Here is a 14,808-nt window from a genome sequence, read left to right as displayed (position 1 = left end):
GAGCTATATAAAAGCTCAAAGCTCAAGAGGTGAGAGGTGAGACACAGATTAGCACATACATCAACAAAACGCCATGTCTCCCGTGTTGCAGTGCCAGGGAGAGCTAGCTACTTAAAATAAGAGTAAGAGAAACCTGCATTTTCCCAATAGCAACACACGGCAGTGAAACATGCACAATTACAAGAACAGATAAAAAGAATGAATGCATTAAAGATGAATTGCTACAGAAGGGTCGAGCGAAAGAGAAGTGTAAAAGAAGAGGCCTTTGGAGAGTACGTCACTGAGCATGCCTCTGTGGAGGTTTTGATATTGACTCGTTTTGTGAAGTGATGTTAGTTAAACGTATCTATATATTTTTAATTTGATTCACCACTCTTGTTATTAGTTGTTTACTTCCTTCTCCTTCTGAATATGGGCAGAATAATTGGCATTTGACTATCGATACGAACTCGGGTGGAAATATAAACGATATACCATAATATAATAAGTGGTTTATCCTTTTTTTTATATACAATGGTTCCAATTACTCTATGCTTACTGACTTCAAACGAAAGGTGGATAGCAAGAATCCCACAATGGTCAACAGCCTAGAACGCATAGGCAATAGGCTTTGTTTTGCCTTCTCTCCCCCCCCCTGCTCCCCCCCCCCCCCCCCCTCTCTCTCTCTCTCTCTCTCTCTCTCTCTCTCTCTCTTCTCTTGTCTTCTCTCTCTTTCATTCCCCTTATCTCTTGATATTCGTAAGAATTCGCAAGGAAAATTTCGCACAAACGGTCTCAATATTAGAAAAAGAAAAAGAAAAAAAATAGAAAGAACATTGTTTAATTTGTTTTTGGAATTGGTCTTTATTTGACAAATATTATCAAGTATTATGTATGACATCGTTTGGTTATGATTAAAATTTTGGTTATTGTTCAAATAATAACATCGTTCTGATGGACGGTTTAAAAGGAAAAAGTGAAAATAAACAGAAATGCAATTTCAACACAATTCAGAAAAGCAATGAAGGATTGACATTTATATTGTCCAGCGATCGATGTGAAGAACAGGATGTCGCTGAGAAAAGTTAGTTACAATCAAAGAAAACGATTCATATTCATGTGTGCGGTTAGGTGAACGGGAGCACACGGTGAAAATTGTTAACACAGATAACGTTCTGCAGTCCTGGTACACGCTCTGCAATACAGTAAACAAATCTAGAATAGATTTAACATATGTGAACCACAAGTTCAAAATGGTATTATGTCGGGGATTGTTTAGGTGCAATGAAAAATATGAGTTTCAATTGAAATGTTTTATTGGGAACAATTAATATAGCTTTGAAAAGTGGCAGAAATAAAACTTCAATTCAGGCCATTTTAACTTTAAAATCAGATGTTGGCATATTGCTCATTCCGACATAATACTGTTTTTAGACGATAGGTAATAGATTCACTGACGACCAATTCTGTTCCACGCTTCACAAGTTGTCCTTTGCAATTGTCCTTTTTCTTCCTCTTCCTCATTCTCCTCTACCCTCTCCTCCTCTCTCCTCCTCACCATATTCTTTCTCTTCCTCTTACTCATCATTCTAATCCTCCTCTTCCTCCTCTTTCTCCATTCTTCCTCCTTCTCCCCCACTTCCTCTCCGTTCTCATCCTTCTATCGATGCCTACCGAAACAAAAATCTCTTGATGCTTTCTTGATGGAAAGAAAAAAATAGCATTTTAATAAAAACAAGTAACAATTTCATAGCAAAAACATATTCCTCGGAAATAAAGAAAAATCTTATATAACAACGTTTATGATAATGGTAACCACAAGAAGGAAAGTTTTATCATTAGCGTATAGTCATGTTAAAACAAAAATAACAATACATAATATAGGGATATTACTACCCAAATCCCTCTTTAAAATGAAACCAAGGATTACAATACTTGTTGGATTCTAGCACTCTCTACTTGAGCCAGGCGACCAAATCTTATCTATTGATTTTATGCGTTTAGTTATTTTTTAAAAACAAAAAAAAAAAACCCCCAAAAAAAACTCACAACATCCGCCAGTTGGATAACGTACCGATACACAAAACTATGTGTTTGGTATTTTCTAAAAAAATAAAAGAATATACTACATCAAGACAATTTCAATTATATGTCTGATGCCAACAAGTTTGGAGTTGCAGTTAATTTGTAATCACTTGGAAAGAAAGTGTTGTTTAACACTTCCATTTCAAAGTGTCATTTTTTATTTATGCACGTTCATCTGATAAATGAAATAGGATATCTACCTGGTGGAGAGTGGAAAATAAAAACGCGATTTCGTAAAAGGGGTAGGGAAGACTGCATCATCAAATAATATTAAAAGGGGAAATGATGAGAATATTAGTGGATAAAAATAAATTTATTCATAAGAATAGAAATATTGAAATAACAGAACCTCATTAAATTGACATCTTTTCATTCTGTTATATCATTATTATGTGAACATTGTCATTGCCAATCCAGTGCCGTGATTATTTCTAAATTAAATAAGTCGATGTTTGGCAACTAATCGCAACCAATGCATCACAAAAACCTTCACAAGAATGTTCATTACAAACTGCGGTTAAAAAAATAGAAAATCACTTGATCATGAAACTTTATTTGACAGTGTCATCAATGTTATAGTTTCATCTCAGCCTGACCCTCTCCTTTTGAAACGATGATGAGACAATCTCATTCCACCTTTCTGGGCACTCGTTCCAAGTTCCTTTTTAGTCATCATGAACTCAAGCTCCACTGTTTCTCTGATAGACTCGAGCTCGGGTTGAAGGGAACCTCTTCTGAAAAAGTGTGATTTCCGGGGTTTCGAATCATCTGACAGAATATCATCCATAGTTGGTGGGAATTTCCACATCTCTTCCAACTTTTCCACGACGATTTTTGTATCGTCTTCATCATTATTAATGCAGTCCTGCGCTTTTTCGTTGCTTGTCTCTCTACAAGCTGTCAAGAATCTGTCAATGCTCCTACAAAGAGAATCCTTTCGCAGTTGTGACCAAGTCCTTGGAACGATATCTTGTCTGTGTATCGACTCATCTGAGGAAGAGAGCGAGTCATCGTACAAAGAGTTACCTCTAGATCTACTCCCATTATATATATTATTCAGATGGTCAAGGCTGTGTGGCGTGAGAAGTTGAGCTCCTCTGGTTACAGATGATCGCTTCAGCATATTGAGACTCTCACCCAATAACGCAGATGCAGTAGCCTCGTTTCCGCTGCTGATATCACCCTCTGACCAATCATCTTCGTGAGTGTTTGGAGCCTCAAATCTCGAACTTCGTCTTCGTTCATTGCCTGATCCTGCTAAAGCCGACGCTCTTCTAATCGCTGCAAGGTGAACGCCGTTTGCGGGAAGAATTGTCGCTCCTTGTTTTAGCGCTATAGGACCTGTGACATATTTATCAGGGTGAAAGTCAAAGTCCCGAAGAATTTTTGCCACGATCATTTTGAGCTGTACAAAAGCAAATTTCATCCCTGCGCATGCTCTAGGTCCGCTTCCAAAAGGCATCCATGCCATTGGATGTCTTTCGCGTCTTTTCTCAGGCATAAATCTGAAATTCAAAAACAAAACATTCAATTTTTTATTTTAAAAAATTAACATCGGGCTAAAAGTATATTATTTTCTCAAATATTGATATGTACTTAATGAAAAATTGGCTCTATGCGACTTACTGAAACATTAAAGAAACATCATGAAGCGCATTGAGTCCACTGAGACCACTTGGTCTGATGTGACTACTTTTGTCAGAAAAATAAAATATCTCATTTAAAGGAGGCCCAGTTTATTTTGTGTTACGGGGTGGGTAAAATCTTGAGCGGAACTTAATAGTTTCGGTTGTGCTACTCGTAAAGATTTTCTACACTTAGGTAGTTCTTTTGAAAATATAATGTTATGTTCACCTGAGAGGATTGAACTGCTCTGGGTTGTCACCCCAATGCTTCTCGTCATACTGGACATCCCAAAGGTTGGCGTGGACCAGCATTCCGTATGGAATCTCCATGTCTCCAATCTTACAGGCTCTCATACATTGTCTGGCGATGACACTGGCAATTGTGGAGTTGGGGGTGGGGGGGGGGGGGGGGAAAATGATATCTGTTATCAAAGTATGTTCACCAAAGATGTATGTCTCCACCATTACTAACACCATGAACATCGTGCGTAGCCATCAGCACAATATGATCATCATCATTATAAAAAAAAAGAAAAAACCCAGCATCATCAACATCATCATCATATATATATATATATATATATATATATAATATATATATATATATATATATATATATATATATATATATATATAAGAACTATCAATTAACATAACGTGTATTTATTAAGATTACCCCGTTACTGTCAGTAGCCTAGTCGTACTTGGTATCATTTTCAATGAAACGGCCACTTTTATTTAAGAATAAGCATTGGTTCCACTGTTCAAATTCTATTCTTCATATTTATTAAAACCTTCGATACTTGTCGGTGAAAGGTTTTGTCCTACTGGATCTCCTTTTGATCGGATCTTGCAACTAGTTGTGTTGCAACTATTTTTGATATTAATTCTTTCCAAACATTTTGGTGGTTTATACCTTAGAAGATGATCATAGTTATAAAAATCATTACTTGCCGCCTTTTTCTCTTCGTCTGTGTATAAAAGTAAGTAAAGTAGAATAAGAAAAATAGATTCAACTTACACACTTGCCAAAGGGTATTTTCTAAGGGTCTCCCAAATGACGTAATCCATGTAGGTCAATTTCTTTAAGTCATCAAAAGTGATATTACTGTATCCTCTGGGCAAGACGGTCTTCACCTCATGTCGAAGTCTTTGTTGTATTTGTGGGTTCTTGGACAACTCGTAGAAGATGTAGGCAAGGGAAGTGCTTGTAGTTTCGTAGCCCGCCAAGAGGAACAAGAACGCGTGCTGTACAATTTCCTGAAGAGAGAATACATTGCAAACTTAAAAATTGTAGTCGTGACATCATTGTATCATGTCCCCTCAACCCCTTTTCATTAAAGAGAAAAAAAATGTTATTCATTGTATAGAAACAGATATAATATTATCGATTATATATTTCATTTGTAACAAAAAATCTCAAAACGATATTGGTCGTGGTGAACCAAATGCTTAAATTTAAAACTTAAGCTTAATTAACTATCTAATAAAATTTTAATTTATATAAATGCCTTGAATAATGACATTTGATTTCGTCTCTTAAACTTCGAACATCTTTATTTCACAATTTTGACCATTGTCTAGTCTTTTCTTTTTTTCTCTCTTTTTCTAATTTTTAAAAATTTTGAATTCAGGTTGAGGTCAAAATTGTTCGATACGGCCAATGTTACATTTTTGCAAACGACCACAGAACAACTGACAAATTATAAAACTATTTTTAAAGATTGATATACTATGGGAATCTTCAGCTGGCCACCCTGTTGCCAGAATCATTTGCGTGCAACTACAGACTTTATTACCGGATCTATTTTGACTGTTGATGACTCAAAATTTTTTTGTCTCGGTCTATGTTAATTTCCATAATACAGAATATAATAATATATATAAAATAGATGAGTGCCTGTTCGTAATAACCCTTGTTTCCCTGCACATATTGCGGGTTTGCTACTAGTGATTAAAATTTCTTCATCTAATTCCTCCTGGCATTTGGCTTACGTCATTATCAATGGTATTCACAATGCATTGCCCAAAGAGCCTAATTTTAATTATTTTATTCAGCAAAAATAATCCATGGTTCACTTTCCTTGTACAAGCGGTTTTTAAAAAGTAGTCCGTCAGAGCCAAAATGCCCATGGCTGGTCGGAGTTAATCCCTGTTTCTGTAACGTTAACGGGTGATAAAATTACTTTCAAATCTATCTAATCTTTCCCATATCCTATGACTGCTATGTGAACTGATTAAACTGTGTGCACAATACAAGCTGTGTTGGTTATGGCAGAGATAACGATGATGATATTGACAGTTACTATGATAATGATGAAGATGATGATGATGGTGGTGATGACTATGATGATGATGATGCTGATGATGATGATGATGATGATGATGATGATGATGATGATGATGATGATGATGATGATGATGATGATGATGCGGCCACTATATTGTTCAATCCTTGCCTCATTGGTCATTTTCCTCGTGAATTCCCTAGTATCCGTGGGATCCTCATTCTTGGTAGACTTCTCAATGTCCATGAAATTGTCTCTGGGGTACCGAGCATTCAACATGTGCTGAACTAGATCCACCCGGTGAGTCTGTCAAAGAATAGGAAACTTCAAATTGTATTTATGACCCTTCATGATATATACTATACAGAAAAGTTTAAAATGTCTAGGGCCTTCCATCGTTAATATACAGAATATGTAGAATTATGAGAGGTGATTTAATTCAATTATATAAATTAGTTCACGGTCTTGAAAACATAAAATACAGATAATCAACTTCAGTTAGAAATAATACATGGAATTGTTTCAAATTTATAAGTAAAATTTTCAGACATCAATGAATTAAAAAATGCCTTTGATTTATAATGATAGAAATTGTTTAAGGGGGGGGGGGGTTGTTTTGGGAGAGGGGGGGTTGTTTTTATTTTGAATTCTTCTATGCTTTTATGTGTTTTTACCTTCTTAATATTTTTATATCAAAGAATATGCAATGTATAATGTCCAATATATTGTTACCTATGTTTTAAGAGCATTTAAGGAACATTTGGTCCAATTTATAGCCGTGTTTTACTTATGTATTTATTTATGTATTTATTCATTATTTATATTATTTATTTACCTTTTTTTTTTAAATTACGTACTGACATGATATGATGTACGATGATAATGATATTGTAATTCCAGTCATAGACGTGATATCTCATCCAAAGTATTTCTGTTTAAAAGAGATCGCAAGTCTCCATTCAAAATATTTTGGATAAGCGCTTTGAGCACATAAGTGGACATTGCGTATAAAAGCACATGTTTTTAGAAAAATAAAATAAATACAAAACAAACAAAAATTGATCTGATATATTCTTTTTGTTTCTTTTTAAAAACTATGTGTAGATATACTTATCATTATTCGACATGTTTTGCCCTTAAATTTCATTTCAATTATATCATGTATTGTTTGGGGTTTGTTTAAATCAAATTCTCCCTCATAACATTAGACACCGATTTGCAATATTAAACTACAAATTTTGGGCAAAAGTGTAGACCTTTAGAATAATTCCTGATTCAATTAAATATTTTAAAAAATAAAGTCCTTAAAAATAAAGTATTTGGGAAAATCGTTATGTATTAAGTTAATACAGTGGAATCCTGATAAAGCCAACACCGTCAGACTAGACAGATTGATTGGTGGACTATAAGCAAGGTTGACTTTATCCATAATCAATGGAACACACTTAGATAAAGAACAGAAATTTTTGGACCGTCAAGGGGTGTTGACTTTAAGCAGATGTTGACTTTAAGAGTATTGACTTTATGAAGATTCCACTATAGAAGTAACAATTCGATTAACCCCTAAGAACTACGAATTTTGAAATATTAAATAGGCCGGTAGGAGAACAGCCTACCTCTTTTAGATTCCTCCGTAAGACGATAACCTCTCTCATCCGGTCCTCCAACCAATACACTGGGTTAAATTTGAGGTTGTGGAGGAATTTGTAAATACGAATCCAGATAAAGTGTAAGGTAGGGAAAATATCTGAAATACAATAGGACTCCAGTGATTATTGTGTTTATTATTATAATGTTTTTACGTCCATAGCATATTGAGAAAGCCTATAAAACCGTATTAACAATTTCCAGACTTGAAACAAGTGTTCATATTATACGAGTAATAGACATTCCCTCTATTCATTCATGGTACTTTGGGAGCCAAATAATTCAAAACAATGGTTGCTCATAGAACAAAAAAAAAAGCGAAGATACGCACGTAATGGAATCTAAGAAAAAACATTTAACCCTTTACAGGCCTATGTCAGTTTGTAGAGAACTCGTTCCCCAACTCAAACGGACCAGTATTGATCCCAGGTGCAGTTGAGATATTTTCCTGACCTATGTCCTCCCAGCGGTGATTGGGAAGCTAGGTCTGTTAGACTTGGCTGAAAGTTCTTTGCGATAGACTAGCATCCTATCCAAAGGGTAGCAAGCAGTTTTTATTGTCCGTTTTACGCTATGGAAACCGGGGTGAACTCCAGCCACCTGGGTCTTATCCATCGTGTGAAATACTTTTTTCTTTTCATCTTCGCATTGGGTATGAATGCGACTTTCAAAGAAATGGATTTCATTCAGAAATAGCAGAAATTTTTTTTTTGTTGAAAGAGGGTACTAAAATAATTCTTGCTCTCTTGCGTTTGAGAGTTCCGCAGATGTATGAAGCTGTGGACTGTGAAAAGTAACGAACAAAAATGAATATAACCGTTTTTAAAAAGACAATTTACTAAACATGGAACATTGTGGGTTCAAAATTCTTCCTCAACCAAAAGCAATAAAATGGAATTTTGTTCTTTTCTGAAGCTGTAATGGTCTGGAGTAAATCTCGACTCAAGTCAGGATCGATTTTGGTGAGAGCGGAATTACTAAGTAATTGAGACCATTATTAGATCACTATCTAGATATAAAAGATATATATATATATATATATATATATATATATATATATATATATATATATATATATATAGATAGATAGATAGATAGATAGATAGATAGATAGATAGATAGATAGATAATTAGAAAGACAGACAGATATATATATTATATATATATATATATATATATATATATATATATATATATATATATATATATATATATAAGATGGGATAACTCACATCCAAGCAGGTAGAGCCATGATAATTTAGTTGTGTCGTCAATGACTCCTTTGCAATGCTCCAAGAAAGGATCACCTGGATTCTTGACCGAATTTTGATCAATGCCGATCTCACATCGTAGGATGGAGTCCAAGGTTAGTCGTCGGAATAACCTGGTAAATTAATATTAGTTCTTTTAGCTGATTTATCTGAAGATTGTATGTGGCCTCTAACAAAAATTTGATATGGAATAAGATTAACCAGTTAACTGCTGGACTCTGGAAACCTCGTATTTAAAAATTTGGCCAGAAAACTCGTCCTTCAAATATCGATCGATTTAAATGCACCTCATTTTTGCAAAAACTCTCAATACTGGGACCTGGTGAAAATGAGAATCATTTAAATCAATCGATATTTGAAGGACAGGTTGTCTGGCCAAATATTTAAACTCGTGTTTTTCTAGAGTACGGCAGGGGTTGTCCTGGTTTGGGTGTTGGAGATAACGATAGATTCTGTGATGATTGTGGTTGGTGGTGATAGATTAGCTGTGTTGGTTTTATAAGTGGTTGATGCTTGAATTATGAAAATAGTTCTGAATACTTACTCCATTACTTCAATGCTTTTGTCAGAAGTGGGAGTCGGAGCTGCTTTATCCACTAGAATGTCTAACAGATGGTTGATGCAGTCGTTCATCAGAGGAGTCAGCTATGTTAATGAAGGGAGAATGTGAAACATTAACACCCAGAGAGGGGCAGTGTGGCACGGGGTGTGATCTTTGCTTCGCACTTAAAGAATATCGAGTTCGATTCCCTTGACAAAGGCAAGTTACCCGTAAGGCGTTAAACTGTAGATGATGCATGAGTTATTCCGAGTAAATCTGCTTAACTTACTCTCCTCCCTCTCATTCTCCTCTTTCCTCTCCTCTTCTTCATTCATCTTTCCTTTGGGTGCGCCCCCGTCTTATTTTTCTAACTCATCTTTCTCCTACGTCTCCTTTTCCCTCCTCATTCCCGGTTGTCCTGATCCAAATCCCCTTTGTTCTCATCATCACCATCATCATCATCATCATCATCATCATCATCATCATAATCATAATCATCATCATCATCATCATCATCATCATCATCATCATCATCATCAGCAGCAGCAGCAGCAGCAGCAGCAGCAGCAGCAGCATCATCCTCATCCTCTCACTCACCGAGGACTTCTACAACGTAAACAATTGCTTTTACTACTACTACTACTACTACTACTACTACTACTACTACTACTACTACTACTACTACTACTACTTCTACTACTACTACTACCACTATCACTACTACTACTATTACTACTACTACTACAACTACTACTATTACTTTCGATAATCTATTGTTTAATTAAATAAGTATTCAAGTATAGATTATTACCTTCTTGAGTTTGGCGGAAGAGAAGGCTGGGTTGACAACATTTCTCAGACGCTTCCATCGGCGTCCACGAGCAAAAAACATGTGGACATCTTCATCTTTATCTGGGTCGACTTGAACGGGCCACAACTAGTTAAGTAAAATAAACGTATTGTGTTACATGTTACTCGTATTGACGTTAAAGCTACTGTTGTTGTTGTTCTGTTGTTTGTTTTTTGTTGTTGTTGATGTTGTTTTTGCTTTTTTTTTTTTTTTGGGGGGGGGGGGTCTTTTGTTGTTTTGTTTTGTTTTTTCTTTTTATTGTGGGGGTTGTAGTAATAATATTTCTACCAAATAATCTAAATATGCATCTTGAACTTTTAATCCAAATAATGACGAATGGGAATTATCTTTACGCTTCAAATACTAAGCATAAGACAATCAGGGTTACCCGTTTATCCCCCCCCCCCCCCCCCCAAAAAAAAAAAAAAAATAAGAAAGACGATTATTCATGTAATAAAGCTGGAATAAATTGATAGGTTAAGAAAGAAAAAAAAACGTTATTATTTCCAAAATTATTTTATCCTCATTGTTATAAGCGTTATTTTTTAAACTTTTATTTTGAGTTTTCGGTGGCTTGGTGATATCTTTACAACTTTACGAGTTATGATATGTGCAGCTATGTGGTCTTGTGGTATGACACTTGCTTTCGGATCGGAAGGTCCTGGGTTCGAGCCTCGATCGGCTCATTGTTGAGTCTTTTTCTCACATTCTCTCACCTTACTGTGCTCAGGTGTAAATTGAGTACCTGGCCCTTAACAGGGTTGTTTCTGTCTGGGAAAAAATGTAATATCGCCTGACTGGTATCATGTCTCATTCTACATGCTACGTGGTACTGTTGGTCAGGGACCCTTTGTAAAGCGCTTTGATCACGTTTAGTGGATATTGCGCTATACAAAACTTGACTATGATTTGCAGAATGCTCACCTTTCTTGCATGAAAGTTATTAAACTGTTTGACGAACACCTCGTGCAATACGTTTACATCGGATGTTACTAAGACAGGTGTTGGCCCTTCAAAATATCTGAAAATTTACAGATATATTAAAGCATGTATTTGGCTAAAACTGGAATAATCGATCATTATCAAGAATGGCAATTTAGTGAGACTGCGTAAAATAGATCCCAACCCTAACCCCATCCCCAAACACCCCTCTCCACACACACACACACACACACACACTAACACACACACACACACATACACAATCTCCACAGCTGCTCAACGTTCTCTTCATTAGTCTTTCACGCCATTTTGTGCTAAGACTATCTAAAAGCAACACACACAACACACATACCCCCACACACAGAGACACACACTATCTCCTTCTCTCTCTCTCTCACACACACACACACACACACACTCTCTCTCTCTCTCTCTCTGTCTCTCTCTCTCTCTCTCTCTCTCTCTCTCTATATATATATATATATATATATATATATATATATATATATATATATATATATATATAAAATTCAATTTTGAACATGAAAACTAAGAAACGGACATATTCAAGATAACAATCCAAAAGCAGTATAGGTCAAGGCAATATAGAATGAAGAATACAAACATTAGATTACCCTTAGAAATCAGAAGTTCAGTTGTGAATAGCCATGAACAATTAGAAACAAAGCTTCAATCAAAACGATAAATAAATCACAAAACACGAATGTGGAATATTATGTCATATTTAGCGCCTTTTTTTGTTGACAACAGGATGCTCAAAACGTCCGCATTAGTTATATTATTAATCAAATTGAAGCTTTTTATTCTATTCTTTTTTCAAGCTTCAAACAGAAAAACGCATTTAGTCAAGGAAGTTTGATTTATTTTTCGAATTGTGATTTGCTGTAAGATGCGGCTATGTGGTCTTGTAGTTAGAGACTTGCCTTCGGATCGGAAGAACTTAGGTTCGAATTTTGTTGGCGCATTGCTCAGTCCTTGGAAAAGGCTCTTTACTCACGTTCTCTCACCGTACTCGGGTGTAAAATGAGTACCTGACCGTTAACAGCTTTGTCTCTGTCGGGAAAAAATTGTAATATCTCCTAACTAGTGCCATGCCCTACATGTCAAGTGTTTCTGTTGACCAGGGACCCCTTGTTAAGCGCTTTGAGCACGTTTAGTGGATATTGCTCTATATAAAAGCTCAAGTGTTTTAGTCTATTTTTTAAAGATTGGTATATTTACTTTGACTGGCATTGTATTTAATAAATTTGTTCTTCACCGCATGGAACTCTTTAAAAAATATATAAATTAAAAAATGATCATACCCATATGTATCTCCGTATTCCTTTCTCCAATCTTGTTGCTTTCTAAATTGTTCCTGTCAAGGGAAATGGTTGACGAAGGGGGACGAAAATGGAATAGGGAGGGGTTGATGTTGGAGGGGGGAGGGGGGGGGGGGAGAGACGACAGAGCAGAAAGTCATTAATTGCAATCACTATAATCACCGTCCTCATCTATACGGTTGTTGGCACAAATGTTTGCATTACATACACTTAGACGTGGGTCTTTGGCATGCAGGGAATTGGTTTGATAAAAGAAAGATCCATTAATATTACATATAAGAGTTTGTTTCATAATATGACCATTCTTCAAAAGGCATTTTGAAACAGGATAGCCAAATGAATAGGTCATTATACTAAATTCCAGGGGTTCCGAATATTTCAAACCCAAATTCTTCTTCTTCTTCTTCTTCTTCTTCTTCTTCTTCTTCTTCTTCTTCTTCTTCTTCTTCTTCGCTTAAATTCTGGTGATTTGCCTTAACTGTTGTGGGTGGGAAGGGAGAGAAAGGGGACGTATATTGGGGAGATGTGGGGGGGGGGGGCTTAGGGGGAGGGGGTTTATTTTGTGCTATAAATTTGAATTTATTTGAGTGTCTGCACTTTGTCGTAAGTTCGGATTTTTTGTTTAGGATGTTGTGTTTATGATAGTTTAAAAGTATTTCCATATTTTCAGTGAGGCACAGGATACACTTTCTTGTTCCACAGTGATAGGGACTACACTTTTTCACAATCTGTTGGCATTTTGTTTGCATTTATTTGATCTCAGTAGTACATTGATATTTTTGTGCTCTTAGCTCTGTTTTCGTTATTCATGGTCGTTTTGTGATTGTTCTATCTGGTTTTGAATGGTGGTTCTGTGTTGCCAATATATTGTGCCATGAAGCAGGTAAAAAGATCGCACAACTGACAACTGAAGAGTCGCTTTGATGTCAAAACGGCAGTATTGTTGGACGAAATGTGAGTTGATTTTACTCATTATATATATATATATATATATATATATATATATATATATGTGTGTGTGTGTGTGTGTGTGTGTGTGTGTATTCAATTTTACTATATTATTATTTATTGGATTGTAATTACCGTATCTCTGAAGTCTAACAAATTTCCAAAAAGAAAGTTAGGTTCTGGTCCCGGGATTCCCATCCTTTTGAAAACTGACATCATGTGTTTCCTCTTTCTAAAATGAATAATATGTACAAAACAATCAAAATAATGGTCTTTGATTTCTATCATCATTATATCAGTGACAACTATGTGGTCTAGTGGTATGACACTTGCCTTCGGATGGGAAGGTCCTGGGTTCGAGTCCCAAGCGGTGCATAGTTGGGTCCTTGGAAAAGGCGCTTTACTTATATTCTCTATCCCCATTAAGGTGTAAAATGAGTACCTGGCCGTTAACAGCGTTGTCTATGACCGAAACAAGTGATAATGTCGCTCGGCAGGCGTCATGTCTCGTCATACATGTTAAGCGCTGCTGTTGAAAGCGCTGTGTGCTTGTTTTGTGAATAGTGCTCTATAGATAGAATGCGCTTGGCCAAGGAGTTCACAACATTGCCATCCGGAAGTATAACGGACCAACACACAAACTCTGTGTAACCATGAACTTTTATAGTCTGGTTAATACAGTTTAGTGAGAACAACTCACAAACGCGGATGGCAAAAACAATAACAAAGGCCTGAGTGACGTCATCTGCATGCTATCTATAGAAAAGCTCAAGTTTGTTTGACATAATCTTTGGTGATAACAAGACACGCTCTGACAATCAGACAAGGTCCTTAGGTTCAAGTCTTTATTCATGCAGCCTGGCGTAAAGCTTTGGGAAAATATATTTATCTTTATCTATAAACCCCCTCTCCAAGGCGACATTATGTCAAACAGAACAAGGCGCTAAAAATTGGATATGTTAATAATAAAGTACAATTTAGGGTAATAACAAATCAATATAATATACTCTTTATTGAAGTAAATTGACATCGTTTCATAAACTTCATTACAAAACAACAGCAAAAACAAAAACAAAAACAAAAACCCGATAAAAACACACTAAAACAAACAAAACAAAAAAAAAAATCAACCCTGGAATTTCTCATCTCTGGTCGTTTTAAATAAACATTTCCTTTTTTTGCGAATATTTCACATCGGCATAGATAATTCCAATTCGAGGCAGCGGGCCAAAATTTTTATCCACTCTTTTGGTTCCTTAAGCATTGGGAGTGTGCATGTAACCAGTCCT

The 14,808-nt window shown here is 35.8% G+C and overlaps 1 protein-coding gene across 2 annotated transcripts in view; it reads right to left on the bottom strand.

The window, feature by feature from the left end:
* Window positions 1-823: 823 nt before the first annotated feature.
* The window catches only part of LOC144964870 (uncharacterized), a 53,236-nt gene continuing 39,251 nt past the window's right edge, over window positions 824-14,808 (bottom strand). For both annotated transcript variants that reach the window (XM_078899598.1, XM_078899599.1), the window contains 11 exons: window positions 13,655-13,751; window positions 12,554-12,606; window positions 11,211-11,307; window positions 10,248-10,373; window positions 9,440-9,540; window positions 8,857-9,008; window positions 7,594-7,724; window positions 6,149-6,283; window positions 4,711-4,949; window positions 3,919-4,062; window positions 824-3,569 (listed from right to left, as the gene is read on the bottom strand). In XM_078899598.1, the coding sequence (XP_078755724.1) occupies window positions 2,651-3,569; window positions 3,919-4,062; window positions 4,711-4,949; window positions 6,149-6,283; window positions 7,594-7,724; window positions 8,857-9,008; window positions 9,440-9,540; window positions 10,248-10,373; window positions 11,211-11,307; window positions 12,554-12,606; window positions 13,655-13,751 (2,194 nt within the window). In that variant the 3' untranslated portion in view covers window positions 824-2,650. The remainder of the gene's footprint in view (window positions 3,570-3,918; window positions 4,063-4,710; window positions 4,950-6,148; window positions 6,284-7,593; window positions 7,725-8,856; window positions 9,009-9,439; window positions 9,541-10,247; window positions 10,374-11,210; window positions 11,308-12,553; window positions 12,607-13,654; window positions 13,752-14,808) is intronic.

Source organism: Berghia stephanieae, chromosome 2 (assembly GCF_034508935.2).
Source record: "Berghia stephanieae isolate SIO BIC M18660-M18661 chromosome 2, UCSD_Bste_1.3, whole genome shotgun sequence".
NCBI classification, from domain to species: domain Eukaryota; kingdom Metazoa; phylum Mollusca; class Gastropoda; order Nudibranchia; family Aeolidiidae; genus Berghia; species Berghia stephanieae.
The sequence above is the reverse complement of the archived record's forward strand: the minus strand, read 5'-3'. Positions and strand labels throughout refer to the sequence as shown.